The sequence below is a fragment of the Heloderma suspectum genome, chromosome 4 (genome assembly GCF_057233095.1).
Source record: "Heloderma suspectum isolate Gila_16-S chromosome 4, 16-S_ref, whole genome shotgun sequence".
Classification (NCBI taxonomy): Eukaryota; Metazoa; Chordata; class Lepidosauria; order Squamata; family Helodermatidae; genus Heloderma; species Heloderma suspectum.
The window spans coordinates 45,846,377-45,862,546 of record NC_139461.1 but is presented as its reverse complement, the minus strand read 5'-3'; the positions used below and the strand labels follow the sequence as shown (position 1 = coordinate 45,862,546).

Sequence of the window (16,170 nt, the reverse complement as noted above, 5' to 3'; positions counted from 1 at the left end):
AAAGTTACATTTCTGGGCACTGTGCTCCCTTTTAAAATGCCACTTTCATGTCTTATTACAGCTTCTTTGGTGAAGGCATTGAAGCTCAGTGGAAAGCTAGAATCTGAGAATGCTGTCTTCTTTGAGTCAGTTTCTTCAGCTGTTGGTGCTGTTCAGTTTAACAGGGTGAGTCCCTATGCACAAGAGCATAAGAAGATAAGAGACCTGCCCTGCTTTTCTGTCTAGCTCATGTCCTCACACCAAAATAACTGATCAGATGCTTCAGGAAAATTCACAGGGTGAGATGGTTATGTCTGTACTTTGTCGATCATCTTCATCATCTAGAAGTCAAGAAGAGGCATACAGTGTCTGAAGTACAGTACTTCTGGCACTGCTATTCATCACCACTCATAGTTCCCAATCCATTTAGAAAAAGCCATTCACAGCAGTGGCCTTCACAGACACCTGCAACAATGGCATTAATTGGTGAATTATGAGTTTTCTTAAAAACACTTTTTTTTCCTTTTTGTTTTTCTTATGTGCTAATTTCCTTGGATGATCAGAGATCTTAGGGAGAGGTGAGTCATGTTTTCCCTATTCACTCTGTCCATGCCATGCCACTCACAGTGTAATAACTCTATATCAGCCTTCCCTACCCTAGTACCTTCAAGAAGTGTTGGGCTACAACTTCCATTTTCCCCAGCCAGCATGACCAAAATTCAGCGGGGAAGGCTGATTTATACTGTTACGTGCGTGCACCCCACTTAGGAGCAGTGAGACGTTTCAGGGCTTGCAGTGGCTTACCCAGGTTTGTTTCCTTAGAAGGAGGTCACTGGAGACTTATGGCATTTCTATGATATAAGGTTTATTTACAGGCCAATCATAATATGAGGGTTCATAGCATTAACACTTCAACAGGTTTCTATTCCCCATCGAACGTCTAGGAGAATCCATCATGCCATAGGATTTCCTGCAGAGAGAAAAGTCAGCTGTCTGTATCCTTTTCAGATCCAGTTCCAGCACAGACTGACTACCTGCTATACACGTAAACTTCACTCACCCCCCCCCCCCTTGCTTAAGGGGGGAGGAAAGATCACATATATCTTCTTGGGTCATCCTAGCTCCCATTGAAACACATCACTAGAATGTTACCAGCCACCCACTTTGAGAGGTGGTGCTTCAGGGTATCACACTGTAACTGTATTTATTGAAATCTGAGTCAAGAATTACAGGAATTGGAAGGGGACTTGTGTGGTCATCTTGACCAACCCATAACAATATCGTGCCTCTGTTAGTCCCCCTGAACTCATTTTTTTCTAAGCTAAGCAGCACCATAGGTCACTGACATGCTTATTTACATCAATCCATGCACATGTATGTACAAAAACAGGAAAACCCAAACAAAAACTTAGACATGACATCTTGTCATGGAGCAGGACTCATCCTAGGAGGATCCTGACCCCTCATCCTCAGAAGAGGCTCCTGAGTCATCTGCCCAGGGAGAGGACTTAGTTACAGAAAGGTGTCATCTGGCTTCCACTTCTTCAGGATGCAGTTACCCGAGAAAAGCCCAGGGACTTGCCCCGCTGCATCCAGAGGAGGCCACATTGCCATCCTTGGACTCTGAATACTCCAGCCATTAAGATACTAGCATGCCACAGCCACCCCTACATTGTCTCAGCCTGAGGCTGCTAAAACAGACTAGGCCCTTTTAAAAGGCTCCTTGGTCAGTGTGGAGGGGGGCTAACCAGCCTAAAAGAAGCCAAACCCCTACTTAAGGCTCAGTCATGATCTTCTGCTCATTGGAGCAACATACGGAGAAGCTTGTCTTGCTTCCAGGCCTACCGTATTTGGAGCTCTCCATGGTGCTGTCCTATTCCTGCCTCCTTGAAAAACTTGACTTTCCCCAAACCCTGGTAAAGACATGATCCATAGTGGAACCATGTAACCCAGGCCTCACCAGTGTCCAATGGCACTAAGACAGAGGCAGAAGAGAACACATCTGGGCTTGTGGGTGACTAGAAGCTGTGATGGGCATCTGCTGTACCAGCAGCACTTATCTCTGTTCTGCATTGCATCTCACTTAGAGATGGTTGCATCACCTGCCTAATGATAAGTCCAGCCCCATTCTTGCAACCTTGTAGGCCCCTACTATACAGACCTCCCCAGTGTGGTGCCCTCCAGATGTTTTGGACTACAACTCCAAGATTCCTGACCATTGACTATGCTGGCTGCGACTGATGGGAATTGTAGCCCAAAACATCTGGAGGGCACTAGGTTGGGGAAGGCTGCTCTATACAGTATGGCTCAGGGGTATTTGGGTTGGAACCAATGTTATTATATAAACTTTGTTTCCACATTCCTAGTTTCATAAGGCACCAGCTTGTCTTATAATGTAAACTCCTGTAAGCCTCTTCACTTTAACTGTTATTAAACAAAATGTTCAGGCAGTGTATGGAGTTTTGGTTTTCCATTGTTTTATGCATGACTACAGAGTTGGCCAGGGTCCAAAACAGAGTCCCCTCCAAGGCAGATTAAAGTTAAACTGGTCAATGAGTTGTTGTTTTCTGTTTCTTCTCCCCTCCCCACTATTACGATGAACAGGCACATTCTGGTAATTAAATTAGAAAAGTCTTCCTCCTACTTTCCCACCAAATTGCTTTAGTCTGATTGACTGAACCAATGAAAACTGGTGGAATTACCTTAGCTAGTCTGCAGGAAGTGCAGTGATCTAGCTATTTGAAACTTACTTCTCACTGAGTTTAGCTTTTGCTTACCTATGGGTCAATATGTATGGGTACATACTTAGGGTTTTTGTCTGGAGATTTTTGTTCAATGTTTGTGATCACCATGTGGTGTAAAGGGTTGAACTCTACTGTCATTTTGACTTCAACTACCACACGACTTGGTCCAAAATGTGGTGACTGTGGAATCCTTGGGTTGTTTCAGGAATGGCCACCACCAGGTTTGAGAGGGCCATCGGCAAGGTGCCCCCCACTTCTTCCTGCACCTCCCTCATAGGAAAGGTTCCTTCTGTGCAAGCACTGGGTCATTACTGAGGGACATTACATTCTAGAGGGACACCGCTTGCGCTGGCGTTTTCCTGGCAGACTGTAGCGGAGTGGTTTGCCATTGCCTCCCCCAGTCATGACTACCTTTCCCCCAGCAAGCTGGGTCCTCATTTTACCGACCTTGGAAGGATGGAAGGCTGAGTCAACCTGAGCCGGCTACCCGAGACCCAGCTTCTGCTGGGATCAAACTCAGGTCATGGGGAGAGTTTCAGTTGCAATACTGCTGCCTACCACTCTGCGCCACACGAGGCTCTACTTCCCTCATAATCTCCCCTATAAAGTTAGAAGGAAGCAGTGGTGACAGGCAGTGATAGGTAGCGTGGCATTGAAAACAAGTACCAGGTGAAGTGGTTGCAGCCACCGCTGCCATCTTAATTCCCCCAGAATGCCTCTGGGCTTCTCTTTAGAGCACCAGGCTATTAAAAAAAGAAAGAAAAATCATAGAATCATAGAATAGTAGGGTTGGAAGGGGCCTACAAGGCCATCGAGTCCAACCCCCTGCTCAGTGCAGGAATCCAAGTCAGAGCATCCCTGACAGATGGCTGTCCAGCCTCGTCTTGAACACCTCCAGTGTGGGAGAGCCCACCACCTCTCTAGGGAATTGGTTCCATTGTCGTATTGCTCTAACAGTCAGGAAGTTTTTCCTGATATTCAGCCAGAATCTGGCTTTCTGTCACTTGAGCCCATTATTCCGTGTCCTGCACTCTGGCATGATCAAGAAGAGATCCTGGCCTTCCTCTCCATGACAACCTTTCAAGTACTTGAAGAATGCTATCATATCTCCCCTCAGTCTTCTCTTCTCAAGGCTAAACATGCCCAGTTCTTTCAGGCTGTCTTCATAGGGCTTTGTTTCCAGTCCCCTGATCATCTTTGTTGCCCTCCTCTGAACCCTCCCCAGTTTGTCTGCATCCTTCTTAAAGTGTGGTGCCCAGAACTGGACCCAGTACTCCAGATGAGGCCTAACCAGTGCTGAGTAGAGGGGAACTAGTACTTCCCGGGATTTGGAAGCGATGCTTCTATTAATGCAGCCCAAAAGAGCATTGGCCTTTTTTGCAGCCACATCACATTGTTGGCTCATATTCAGCTTGTGATCGACAACAATTCCAAGATCCTTCTCGCTTGTAGTGTTGTTGAGCCACGTCTCCCCCATCTTGGAACTGTGCATTTGGTTTCTTTTTCCTAGGTGCAGAACTTGGCATTTATCCCTATTAAATGTCATTCTGTTGTTTTCTGCCCAGCGCTCCAGTCTATCCAGATCACTTTGAATTTTGTTTCTGTCTTCCAAAGTATTAGCTATCCCGCCCAATTTGGTGTCATCTGCAAATTTGATCAGCATTCCCTGTACCTCCTCCTCCAAGTCATTAATTAAAATGTTGAAGAGCACTGGGCACAGGACCGAGCCCTGCGGTACCCCACTCGTTACCTCTCCCCAGCTTGAGAAGGTCCCATTGATAAGCACTCTTTGAGTCCGATTCTGTAGCCAACTGTGGATCCACCGGATCGTTGTTTCATCTAGCCCACTTCGAGCTAGTTTGCTCATCAGGATATCATGGGGAACTTTGTCGAAAGCTTTGCTGAAGTTGAGGTATATGGTGTCTACAGCATTCCCACGGTCCCCAAGGGAGGTTACTTGATCAAAAAACGAGATCAGATTTGTCTGGCAGGACTTGTTTTTGACAAATCCATGTTGGCTTCGAGTAATCGCTGCATTGTTTTCAAGGTGCTTCCAGATTGATTGCTTTATCTGCAGGCATCAACAGTAGTGGTTCCTCCAGGGTCCATGGGTCCTGGCATTTGCCCCACCACGTGGTTGCTGAACCTGGGCCTGATTTCAGGCCATCTTTTTCCAGTAGCTTCCTGTCACTTAGTGGCTGCAGAGCTCACAACTCACTGGGTGAAAAATGGATCCCTCGAAGCTTTCATTAGCAGGAAAGAAAAAGAACAAACAGTGCTGCAGCAGTTCCTTTCCATCCATCAGTCAACGAAACAGTGCTGGAATTAACCCAAAGGCCATCAGGTCCATGATTCACCCCCTCATGGATCAACCCATTGCAACCTTGACTACAGTCAGGGACTCCAGGCCTCAGACCAGGAGATTGAGACCTAGCCTACTGAATAGGCCCAGCAGCAGCACACAGCAAACTCAGGCAAATGCTAGGGCCCCAACAGGGCCCACTGCTGCTGTCACTGCTGCTGATGTGTCTCAGTTGGGTGGGTGTGAAGACTGGTGGGATGGCCAGGCCAGACAATGGTGCTAATTAGACCACTGGGCCTGCGCGGCACGCTTTAGTTCACCAGCACAGCCAGTTAAGCAGGGTGTCCGCCAACTAATAAGTGGGTGGTGTGTGTGTGCTGCTGCTGTAGGTGACCCAATGAGGGGAGCTTGTCTGGGGTGCCCCAAATCCTGAAGCTGCAGGGTTGGCCTGAGACATTTTGCTGCCTGAGGCAAAGAACAAATTGGTGCCCCCTCCCATTCCAAAAGTCAGCTCTTCCACTGTTTTAGTTCAAGGAGATATGCCAAGGAACTTCGGTTTTGTCTCCTTTATGGGCCTACTTTCAAAGTGAAGTGCCTGGATTGTTGATGACTAACATGCTAATGCAATTACTCTGTGAATGATATTCTTGAATAATCATAAGGTAAAATGTATTTGTTTCTTCAATTTTAGAATTTCTGCAAGCTTAATGAACACACTGAGGTCTGATGCCAGCTGATCAATATATATGCTCTTCTCGCCTACAGAAGGAACCATAACAAAGTATTTCTTCAGGTGTTTAAGTGTGGGATTTTGTTGGTGATAATTTGTACACCAGGTATATTTAAAAGCCCCAACAGCAACAGTGTTTACTATCTTATTGTGCCTGAAGACCTCTCTCTCTGAGTTACCATCAATAACAGGTTTTTAAAAATAACCTAGATTGTTTTTTGATGGTTACCTATTTTTTGTATGCATTTAGTTTTAAAAAGAAAAGAAATAGAAAGCCATTTAGGAAATTACAGTAATGTATATTGTTTTAGCTCTGTCACACTGTAACTTAATTGTATCATTTTGTTCAAAAGAGAAATACAGCATTATTGAATTCTGTAGTGCAGTTGATGGTATCTGATCCAAGATCTATAACTTGTTACATGCAGATACAAACTGTGATATAAGTTCATTTTCCCCAAATACCCATGGCATACGCAAGAGCAAACATGTCATGCCCCTTTCACTTTCTCTCAAAGCCACTGAGGTCACTGGTTCTGGACCACAATTTTAAAATTCTCATGAATTTGAAAAGTTGTTCTCAATAATAGCCAAAGGCACGTGTTGCCTTTTTCATTGTGGAAAAAGTTTAGCATTTGCTACTTCACATTCTCAGGTTTGACCTATGCTGAGGTGTATGCAAACTGAAATAGTTCCATTGAATTTAGTAGATAGGTAGACTAATTTACAGTGGTTAGGAGGGTCTTGTAACACTTAGGTTAGGAGGCTTATTTTGTAACACTTTTTAAAGTGAAGGACCTGTATTCACATATGAATGCATGTGCATGAGGAGAGGCCCAGGTTTTATTATGCAGCTGCAAACACATTGTGTTCAGTTGCATCTTGCATACATGGGGAGGCTTGGATGTAATGTGAAACTATAATTTAACATTATGTGCATGAGCTTTGGGCTTATGTGTGCTCCCCTCCACTCTCCTTCTCCAGTGTGGCTCTGAGGTAGGGATGTTAGAGAATTTTGCCACGGACTGAAATGGGATCGAATTCCCTTCAGTCCATCCCACGGAATCCTCTATGGAACGGCACCAAGAGGTCCTGCGGAGCCAGCAGTCATGAGGCTTTTTTTTGTCATCCGCAAAGAGTCGCGAAGTTTTCGTAAATAAAAACGCAGTGTAGTATATTCCGATAATAAATACATAAGGTTTTTTAAAAAATGAATTGTGCTCACTGCCTTATTTGTGGCTGTTCTTTTTAATTGAAATCCTCCATCTCCGTTTACTTTCAGCCAAAACACGTCCTAGGGGCTTCTCAAAAAGAAGGCTGTCTTAGGTGTGCCTGAGTGATAAACTCTTTGTTTAAAGCAACGCTGTTTTAAAGAAAGAAAAAACCTTTTAAAATGACCATGCCGCTCCAGGACCGGAATGGTCATTTTAAAAGGTTTTTTCTTTCTTTAAAACAGCGTTGCTTTAAACAAAGAGTTTATCGCTCAGGCACACCTAAGACAGCCTTCTTTTGGGAAGCCCCTAGGAAGAGGAAGTGTTTTGGCTGAAAGTAAACAGAGACAGAGGATTTCAATTTTTTTTAAAAAAGTAAATATTTATGAAAAATAGCAATTCTTACGGAAGTTATGCAGACTCACAGAGACAGTTGGGCACTGAAATTATGGTTGTTGGTATGGATTTATCTTCGTAATTTTCGTAGCGGAAAAAAAAAGAGGAGAATTCCGTGGGCTTGTGAACGGTGGAACGGAGCACTGGCCGTAAACTGCAGAAATCAAGCAGCATGGAAGGTACACAATTTGTACATCTCTACTCTGAGGAGGACATCGGGAAGCAAACTGTGGTTAGTTAAAACTATGGTTTGTCTGAACAAGAACAAAATAAAACCCACCAAAAACTTGTGAAAACATTTGCTTAGGCTTGTTTAAATTGCCTCCACTTGCTTTCCCCCAGTGACATCTTCATTGGCTGATCCCTGATTGAGTGGGATCACCTATGTGACTCATCAGAGAAAGAGGAAGAAGCAGAAGCAAGGACAAAAATTATATCAAAGATGCTGCAGGCGTTTGGCAATGTAAATATTATGAGGGTGTGTGTGTGTGTGTGTGTGTGTGTGTATCCTCCTCCCCCAATCACTAACTTAAATCTAAAAATCTAAGGTGAAAAATATTAGGCACAGCCTAAAAGAAAGTGTTCAGCAATGATGTATCCAAAATTAATATTCCCTGGTTGGAAATAAGCCCATAATGTTTACCTAAAAATGAGACTAGCATTGCAGGCCTGATTAAAATGTAAGCCAGAGAAAAACTGAAATCATCCTTTCTGGCTCCCACACACCTGGATCACGTGCTCATTGATAGAGCAAATGCGTTGTTTAATCCCCAGCATCTCCAGGTAGGGCAGGCAAAACTCCTGCCTGGAACCCTGGAGAGCTGCTGCCAGTCAGTGTCAACAAGATTGTGCCCGATGGATGAGTGGGCTGACTCAGCAGGAGGCAGCTTCCCATGTTTCTCCCTCCCAACCTCTTCACTTACCTTTGTTGCTACACTGGCAGCAGGTGAGTGGAGGAAGGAAGGGTGGTCGCCCTGTCCCCCTCCCCTGTATGACACCTTGTATGCTATGTCAGCGTGTCAGGCGCCAGGGTCCTTGGAAATGTAGTTTTTTCAGCAGATGTCAGGGGCAAAGCAGCAATAAAGCTTGATGGGTGGGAGGGAGAGAGATGGTATAGGAAACAAGTAGGGAGGATGGAGGGGTCTTTGGAGGGATGCTGTCATGGCTCCAGTGACATAATTGTGTGTGTGCGTGTGACATGGTCAGAATTGGGCTTGGAATGAATGGAGCTATTTTCCTCTCCCTTCCCACCCACTCACAAGTGCAGTTCCCTGTCTGACTTTGGGAGCACTGCCCGTCACTAATGTTCAGTGGGTTGTATCCTGTGATGGCTTTAAGCTAGTATGTGCTTCAGCTCGCACAATGCAACACACTCTATTTTTGCCCCCTACCTACTGCAGCCTTCCATGCCATATCCCATACCATTCCGGAGGGTCTCCCAACCCCTAGGAGCAGGTTTTCAGGGGGCATGGGGGGTATTTGCAGTCAATAGCACGCATTGCACAAGCAGAAGTCTTTTCTGCTAACACAAAGCCACCAGTAGATACATCTAGAGATGTATGGATTTTGCAAGACCACTTCCATCTGTATTTTGTGGAGTGCCAGGTGCCTTTCATTCCATCATCTGCTCATTGACGGAACCAGATTTCCCCCAATTTTCCGATTTTGTGCAAATTTGCACTTGCAGAAATGCATGAATCTCCCCAAAATGTGCAAATTCCCCCAAGTGTATATCTTCATATGCTTTAGCCTATGGGGAAAATGCACATTTTTGGCCAGTGTTTTTTTTTTTAATTTACCTACTTTTCTACAACTAAATTTGCGTAAAATTCCAGAAAGTAAACAAAAACAAAAAGTCTGCAAGTCTGCAGAATCCATGCAACTCAAGAAAAGCCAGTCTGCTGCACAATCTGAGGATCGGATTCATAGAAGTCCAAACTGATTTGATTCTGTTGTGGGTTTCTCAGACATCCCTAGATACAACTCAGTGTCATTACTTAACTTCAAGCATGACAATGTTGTGCACACTTCCCTTAAGTAAGGTCCACTGAAAACAATGGAGCTTACTGCTGAGTAAGCATGCATACAGTTGGGCTGGAAGTAAAGCAAAGTGACTGTTGCTGGTAAGAGGAAAGATTGGCATCTTAACCTAAACACTTTTGCTGGTGTACATGCTTTTCACGTCTGTGTAGCACCAATGCAACATTGCCACAGCCACTGCAGCAGGAGGTCTTGCAATGGTGCACGTGCACGTGCACGCGCACACACACACACACACGTTTGGGTTTGTTACCATCTTTTAGCACTGATGTGCTGGCATAACACATTTTAGAATCAGGTTTTTAGCTACGCACTTAGGGCGCAATCCTATGGCCGCTTGTCAGCAGCTAGACAGCCATAGGATAGGTCGGGTCCCAGCAACTGACCTCAGAGCCCACGCTGTGAGATTGGTTTCCTGAGAACCGACCTTCCTCCCCTCCCACACTGCCTCATAGGCAGCACGGAGGGGCGACAACGGGGCATTCCTAGGGGCGTTCCAGGGTGGGGAATTCGGAAATCTGGTACGACACATCCAACATGTTGTCCGGCCGCTGCTTCCCCCGCTCCTCCTTCCGGCGGCTAGACAGCCGAAATCGGCTGTCTAGCTGCAAATACAGGGTGGCTGAAGCACAGAGGGGATGATCCCCTCCGCACTTCTCCTGCCCTTCATTGGATAGGCAGTCACCTCTGAGGTTGGAGGCAGCCACCTATCCTGGTAGGATTGCTCCCTCTGGTGATTTATTTGAACAGTATTTGTACATTGGTTTTATTTCTCAGCCATCACAAAGGTAGAGGAAACCCGCCGTTGTTCATAATGGTTTTTGACTTGTAATGTTTTGCACATCTCCAATTTGAGTAGAATGTTGCCAACCAGGAGAAATTTCAAAGATTTCATTGTTTCAGCACTACAGTAAAACAATAGAAAAACACTTTATTAAAAATGTTTCTAACCAGGTATAAATAAGTCATACCACTGTCATAAATAACTTTTATGGCTAATTACAGACATAAACGATATTAAGAAGTGTATTGCAACCTTACTATAAGGACTGTCTAGTCACATTGTTTTAGTTACATCCATTATTACTACAGAGAGAATTTCTCTGTCTGGTACATTGAATTGTAGAGCCATGAGATCAATGGAGATGTAAATTGCACTGTATAGCTAAAAGATATATTGAAAGTAGGATGTATAAAATGTGACTACTCTAGTGGACATTTCAACTTTTTGCATGTTGGATTGCTGGTTTGGGACACTTATCCACAAAAGTGATTATGCAATTTTTGTAAAGCTGATCCAAATCATTGCAATGCATCTCATTATCTGCAGTTGTATATCATGTTCCCTATTCAAAAGCACATAGTAGTACAGATCTGAATAATTCTTGCATGTCACATTTCATAATTTGCTTAACTAAGCATTATCTGCATTCAAAAGCAGTATAAATTAGTGCAGATCTGAACCATTATCACACAGGGGTTGAGCCATTATTAGCACTATAAATTAGCACTAGAAAAGCAGCATAATTTAATTCAGGTCTGAACCAATACTACCAGTCGGCGTATGAATCCTGGCTTGCTAGGGAGCAAAAAAACAGGATCCCAGGTTCAGTTGTCAAAATAAGCTATCCATTTTGTATTCACTTGCACGAAGGAAGGAGTGAAACGGGAGCAAATGGGCTGCAAGCCAGGAATTCTGGCTAATTATTAACTGTGAATACTGCCATTGCAGAATTGGCTTATCATACAACAGATGTGCAATGGATGTTTGTCTGCAACAGCAAATATGCAGTTTTTGTTTCTGGAGTGGATATACCTGACATTTCTCTCAAAGCAGTGAACTCATCATTCATGCAAAATTTACTATTATAGTATAACCATGTTAGCCTTTTCTTTACAAATTTAAGGATTAAGTTCAGCATTCACTGTTATCTCCCAAACAAAAAAGGAATGAAATGCATCCAAAACAAGCTTTCTACTCATTATAGACTCTCAAAAAGAAGGAAAAAGGAACAATCCCTAAAAATTATGAATGGATGGCAACCCTATATTAAAGTTACATGGTTTGGAAAGTTTTGAACAATATAAAGTCATGTTCGTTTGATAATTCTACATTGTGCAGCCCTGCCATTTTCTGCTGCTAGTACTTCTTGTGGTTATGTTTTGTTTATTTGCAAAGGATGCAGAAGATATGTGCTCTGCCCAGAGAGCTCCAAGCAATCACACTTAAATAATTGCCTCATGTTACATTGGATTATGCTGGTTGTTTACAACAATGTCTGCAGAACATTGGGTTCATTTTCTAAATTGGCTGATCTTGGAAACAATAGGTTTGGAGGGGTGAGTTAAATTATAGATGAGCATAAGTTAGAAAAGAGAGAAAAGGAAACTGTTGGATCTCAGTCTCTTACGGCCTTTGTTCTTTAACACTTTGAGAGGGGAGAGAGTCCTAATAGGACTAGTAGAAGTGAGGGGAGTATGACTTGTTGTAATGGCCCCAGGCCTGTAACCAAGTCACCTGTAGTTTTAGAGGGGCCTAGAGATCCATAATGCTTTCTCTATCCACTCTAACTTCTGCCTGACAGTTCTCCATGCTGTCAGCACAAGCCATGCCAGAGTTCCTGCACTCTGCGCCTCCTTAGCTGACCACTTTCCCAGCTGCAGAGATTCCAATGGCGTTACCAGAGCCGCTGGCATGCAGTCCTTGACCTCTGGGTATGCAACTAGTCCACTCAGGACTGCCAATTGCTTTGCGACCGGACCCCACAGCTCCAACTGCGGACAGCCTGGGAGTTGGTTTTGCATGCTGACAACTGCATCCTCCTTCCCTTTGAATCTGAACATATCAGTTCTCTTGGCACCCTGCTCGCCGCGCCAATTGTATGCCCCGGCCATAGGCTTCCAGAATTTAGAGTTGCTGAGATAATGATAAGCCAGATCCAGGTTTGCTTACAAGGAGACTTTATTGAGTACTTACAGCACACAGGCGTACTAATGGTTGGATCAGACAGCTTCTCCGAACCCAGAGCCAAGGGGTACAATGGGTCTTATACCACACATGTTAGCAGTGAGGCAGCATGACAGAAGCAAGTGCTAATTAGTGTTCATCTGCAGCTTTCCCAGCATAGCCTAACAGTTCTTGTTCAGAAGGGAAACAATCAGAACTTTCCCAGCACAGACACCTGTAGCTCGGCATAAACAGAGTCTCACTTTTCAGGCGCATCCTAGGCCCTGATAAGATTCAGAGCTTGTTAGCACGGAATGTGCTGAGGCGGTGATATCGACCTTTGACTCATCTTACCAGCCAAGAGGCCCACCTTGCAAGAGACTTGCAGCCCATGAACCAAAGCCGAGAGCATTATGGATCTCCAGGCCCCTCTAAAACTACTGCTCACTTGGTTACAAGCCTGGGGCCATTACACTTGTGAAGAGAGTAAGGCAAGAATCAAGCTGTCACCTCTGGGACTATCCAGCAGCAGTGGTGTAGCGGCACCAGGGCTCACAGTGACGCACCACTGACGTTCTGCTTTTTTTTTTATTAGCAGGGACACTGTCATCCCCCCTCCGCCTGCCTTGTTCCCTTTGCACTTAGCTGCAATTCTCAAGGTAGCTGTGGGAGGGGATGAATTTTCTCAGCAACAATATATAGTTCTGAGCTATTCCTGTTGTTATGCAAAGTATTTTGGGGTAGCTTGGTCTTGAATGGGCAATTAAGATCCAATAGCTGTATAACAGACTTGTTTTTGGTAGAGATAAAACTGCTATGATTGGTTTGTTGATATGGATCGACACAGCTGCCTACATTGGTGGCCTCTCCTTGGGGCGTAGCTATGGGGACTGTCATGACGACAGGCTGCATTTCAAAACATACCACTACTCCACTGTTTAGCAGTAATCTGTTTACTTTACAGTGGAGTAGTGGTAAGTTCTGAAGTACAGGCTGTCCAAGCGGACGTTAACAGATGGGCATGTATGTGTGCACAAATGCACGTGTGCATGTTTGGGGATGCAGAAACCAGTTATATTTTATTATTAGATTTATATCTCACCTTTTCCCTCTTGCAAGGTACCCAGGGTGACTTACATGGTCCTCCTGTCCATTTCATTCTCACAGCAGCCCTCTGAGGTAGGTCAGGCTGAGAGTCAATGACTGGCCCAAAGTCACCCAGTGAGCTTCATGGCCGAGTGGGGACTAGAACCCAGATCTCTCAAGTCCCAGCCCAGCACTGTAACCACTATACCGCACTGGTATACCGTCATGATTTGGGGGAATAATACAGCTATCATGGTGCAAGTTCATATATGATTAATGTTTCATGTGAGAATGGCAGCGGACACCATATGTATTATTTTGAAAATCCACTTGAAGATAATCACCTTTTAATGGATGGCTACCTCTGAATACATAGAAAGCAATGCAGCTGACATCCCTGATACTAGATACTTCACAACCATTGATTCTCTTAAGTATCTTAAAACACACACACACACACAAGAGAGAGTTCTGCTATTGTTTTAGTGTGGTGCACTTTAACTCTGTGGAACAACAGCTCAGGATTTGGAGTTTGGAGGTGTTTAGAACTTCCAGGAAAATATCTGTATGTTTTTTCCCAGCCAGGCAAACAGTAGTTTTGGAGAAAGGTGGGGATTTGGATTGAGCAAACAACACAAGGGAGATGGTTAAGAGACACATGCCATGCTGCCACCACAACTGTTTATGGTGGCCATTTCCGAATCACCCAAACAGAGGAAATTCAGGACCAAAAGAGAGGCTATCCATAAATACGAATGCATAGATGCAAATTTAGAAATAATTATTGTCTAAATAGAAATACAGTTCATCTCTCCATAGTGTGGAAGACTGGGACCAGGTGTCCTGTGTGCCTGCCTCTTCATTCTGCTGCCCAGGTGCTCACTCTTGAAGGGCAAGTGTTCTTGTGGTTCTTTAACTTGAAACTGGAATTGAAGACGACAGCCTCTCAAATGGAGAATGCCTTCAAACAGAGGACTATCCTCTGACAGTCCTTCAAACAGAGGGATGTCCTCCGTGAAAGGGGACACATGGCCACCCTATGCTTTGGCCCCAATCCAATTATTGGCTAGTCATGGCTGCTTCAAAAAATGAAGGAAATGTGAGATGTGAACTGTGGATCTCCCATGTTTCATTCGGTTTGGCCCTAAGCTAACAGCCATCACTACTTCTTGTGAAAATGTGTTGCAGCCATCCTTGTATCTGTTTTGCTTTTTAAAAAAAGCCATATATGTTAGAATATGCATCAATGGCTAGATCTTGCAGTGAGGTCTCATCCACGCAGCAACTGTTCAGGAGGAAGCTATAGCTTTCATCTGAGAGTGCAAGTATTTATTCTTCTAGTAGCAGCAGGTGCGTATTCCTCCATAATATTCTGCTCCAGGTAGGAATGTATGGGTTTTGTAAAATCCATTCCGCCTGAGTTTTGTGGATTGTCAAGTGCCTTTCATTCCATCTTCTGCTCATTGGCGGGATTGGACTCCCCCCCCCCCGCAATTTGTCGAATCTGCGCAAATCCACATTTCTGCAAATTCGCACCTGTGAAAATGCACGAATTCCCCCCACACCGTGCATTTTCATGCTGTAGCCTATGAGGAATGTCCATGTTTGGCCAATGTTTGTTTATTTTGCATATTTTTCTATGACTAAATTTGCGTAACGTTCCAGAAAGTTGTTTTTTTTTTAAAGTCCACAAGTCCACAGAATCCGTGCAACTTATGAAAAGCCAGTCTGCTATGCAATCCGTGGGTCAGATTCATAGAAATCTGAGCTCATTTGATTCCACTGCAGATTTCTCCGACATCCCTAGCTGCAGGACTGTGCAGCAGACAAGGGAGCACTATGACAAGCCAGGTCATTTAGAGGAGCCTGCAATTCATTGAAATGGCCCAGCTTCTTGGGAGAAAACAGCATCATAGGTCAGGGGCTCACTCATGTTTGCTCTGGCCTCTGTAAATCCTGTTAGAAGTCTGAAAATTAGCCACACAGACCTCACAAGTTGCACTGGTGCCATCCCTGTTCTTATGAGGCTGGACAGCCATCTGTCTGGGATGCTCTGACTTGGATTCCTGCACTGAGCAGGGGGTTGGACTTGATGGCCTTGTAGGCCCCTTCCAACCCTACTATTCTGTGATTCTATGACTCTATGAGCTGTGTGGAATGGGACAGTGCCAGATCCAGGTTTTTGAGGGCCCCCTCCCTCAGAAGGTCCATTTTTTCACCACCACTGCCATAGCTGCTATTTTCTGTTTTCTTTCTGCTCCCTCAGGAAGTTCATTTTTTCACCACCACTGCCATAGCTGCTGTTGCTTCTCCCCCTCCTCCTCCCACTTGCCTGACAGGCAGAGAGCCAGTGAGGAAGCACACAGTGGCATCTCCTGCTCCTCCTTCTCACCACTGCCGTTGTCTGGGCCAGAGCAAGAGGCAGGTGAACTAGCAAGTTGCAACGGTGAAGAGGAGGAGAAACTCCAGGGGGGACTTGTTTGTGGACCTGCTGAGGTATGGACCCTCAGCCGGTGCCCGACTATGCCCACCTTTCATGCTGGCCCTGGAATGAGACCAGAATGAACTGGAACAACTTATGCCTGATGTGCCAAAATAAGAACCTAGTAATATCCCAAGTTTCAAAATCTCTTCTCGTTGTTGTTTATTTGGTCAGTCGCTTCCGACTCTTCATGACTTCATGGACCAGCCCATGCCAGAGCTTCCTGTCGGCCGTCGCCACCCCCAGCTCCCCC

General features: G+C 44.8%; 1 protein-coding gene across 2 annotated transcripts in view; it reads left to right on the top strand.

The window, feature by feature from the left end:
- The window catches only part of SLC26A7 (solute carrier family 26 member 7), a 139,625-nt gene extending 132,665 nt beyond the window's left edge, over positions 1-6,960 (top strand). For both annotated transcript variants that reach the window (XM_084848013.1, XM_084848014.1), the window contains 2 exons: positions 62-165; positions 5,717-6,960. In XM_084848013.1, the coding sequence (XP_084704139.1) occupies positions 62-165; positions 5,717-5,752 (140 nt within the window). In that variant the 3' untranslated portion in view covers positions 5,753-6,960. The remainder of the gene's footprint in view (positions 1-61; positions 166-5,716) is intronic.
- The last annotated feature ends 9,210 nt before the right edge of the window (positions 6,961-16,170 follow it).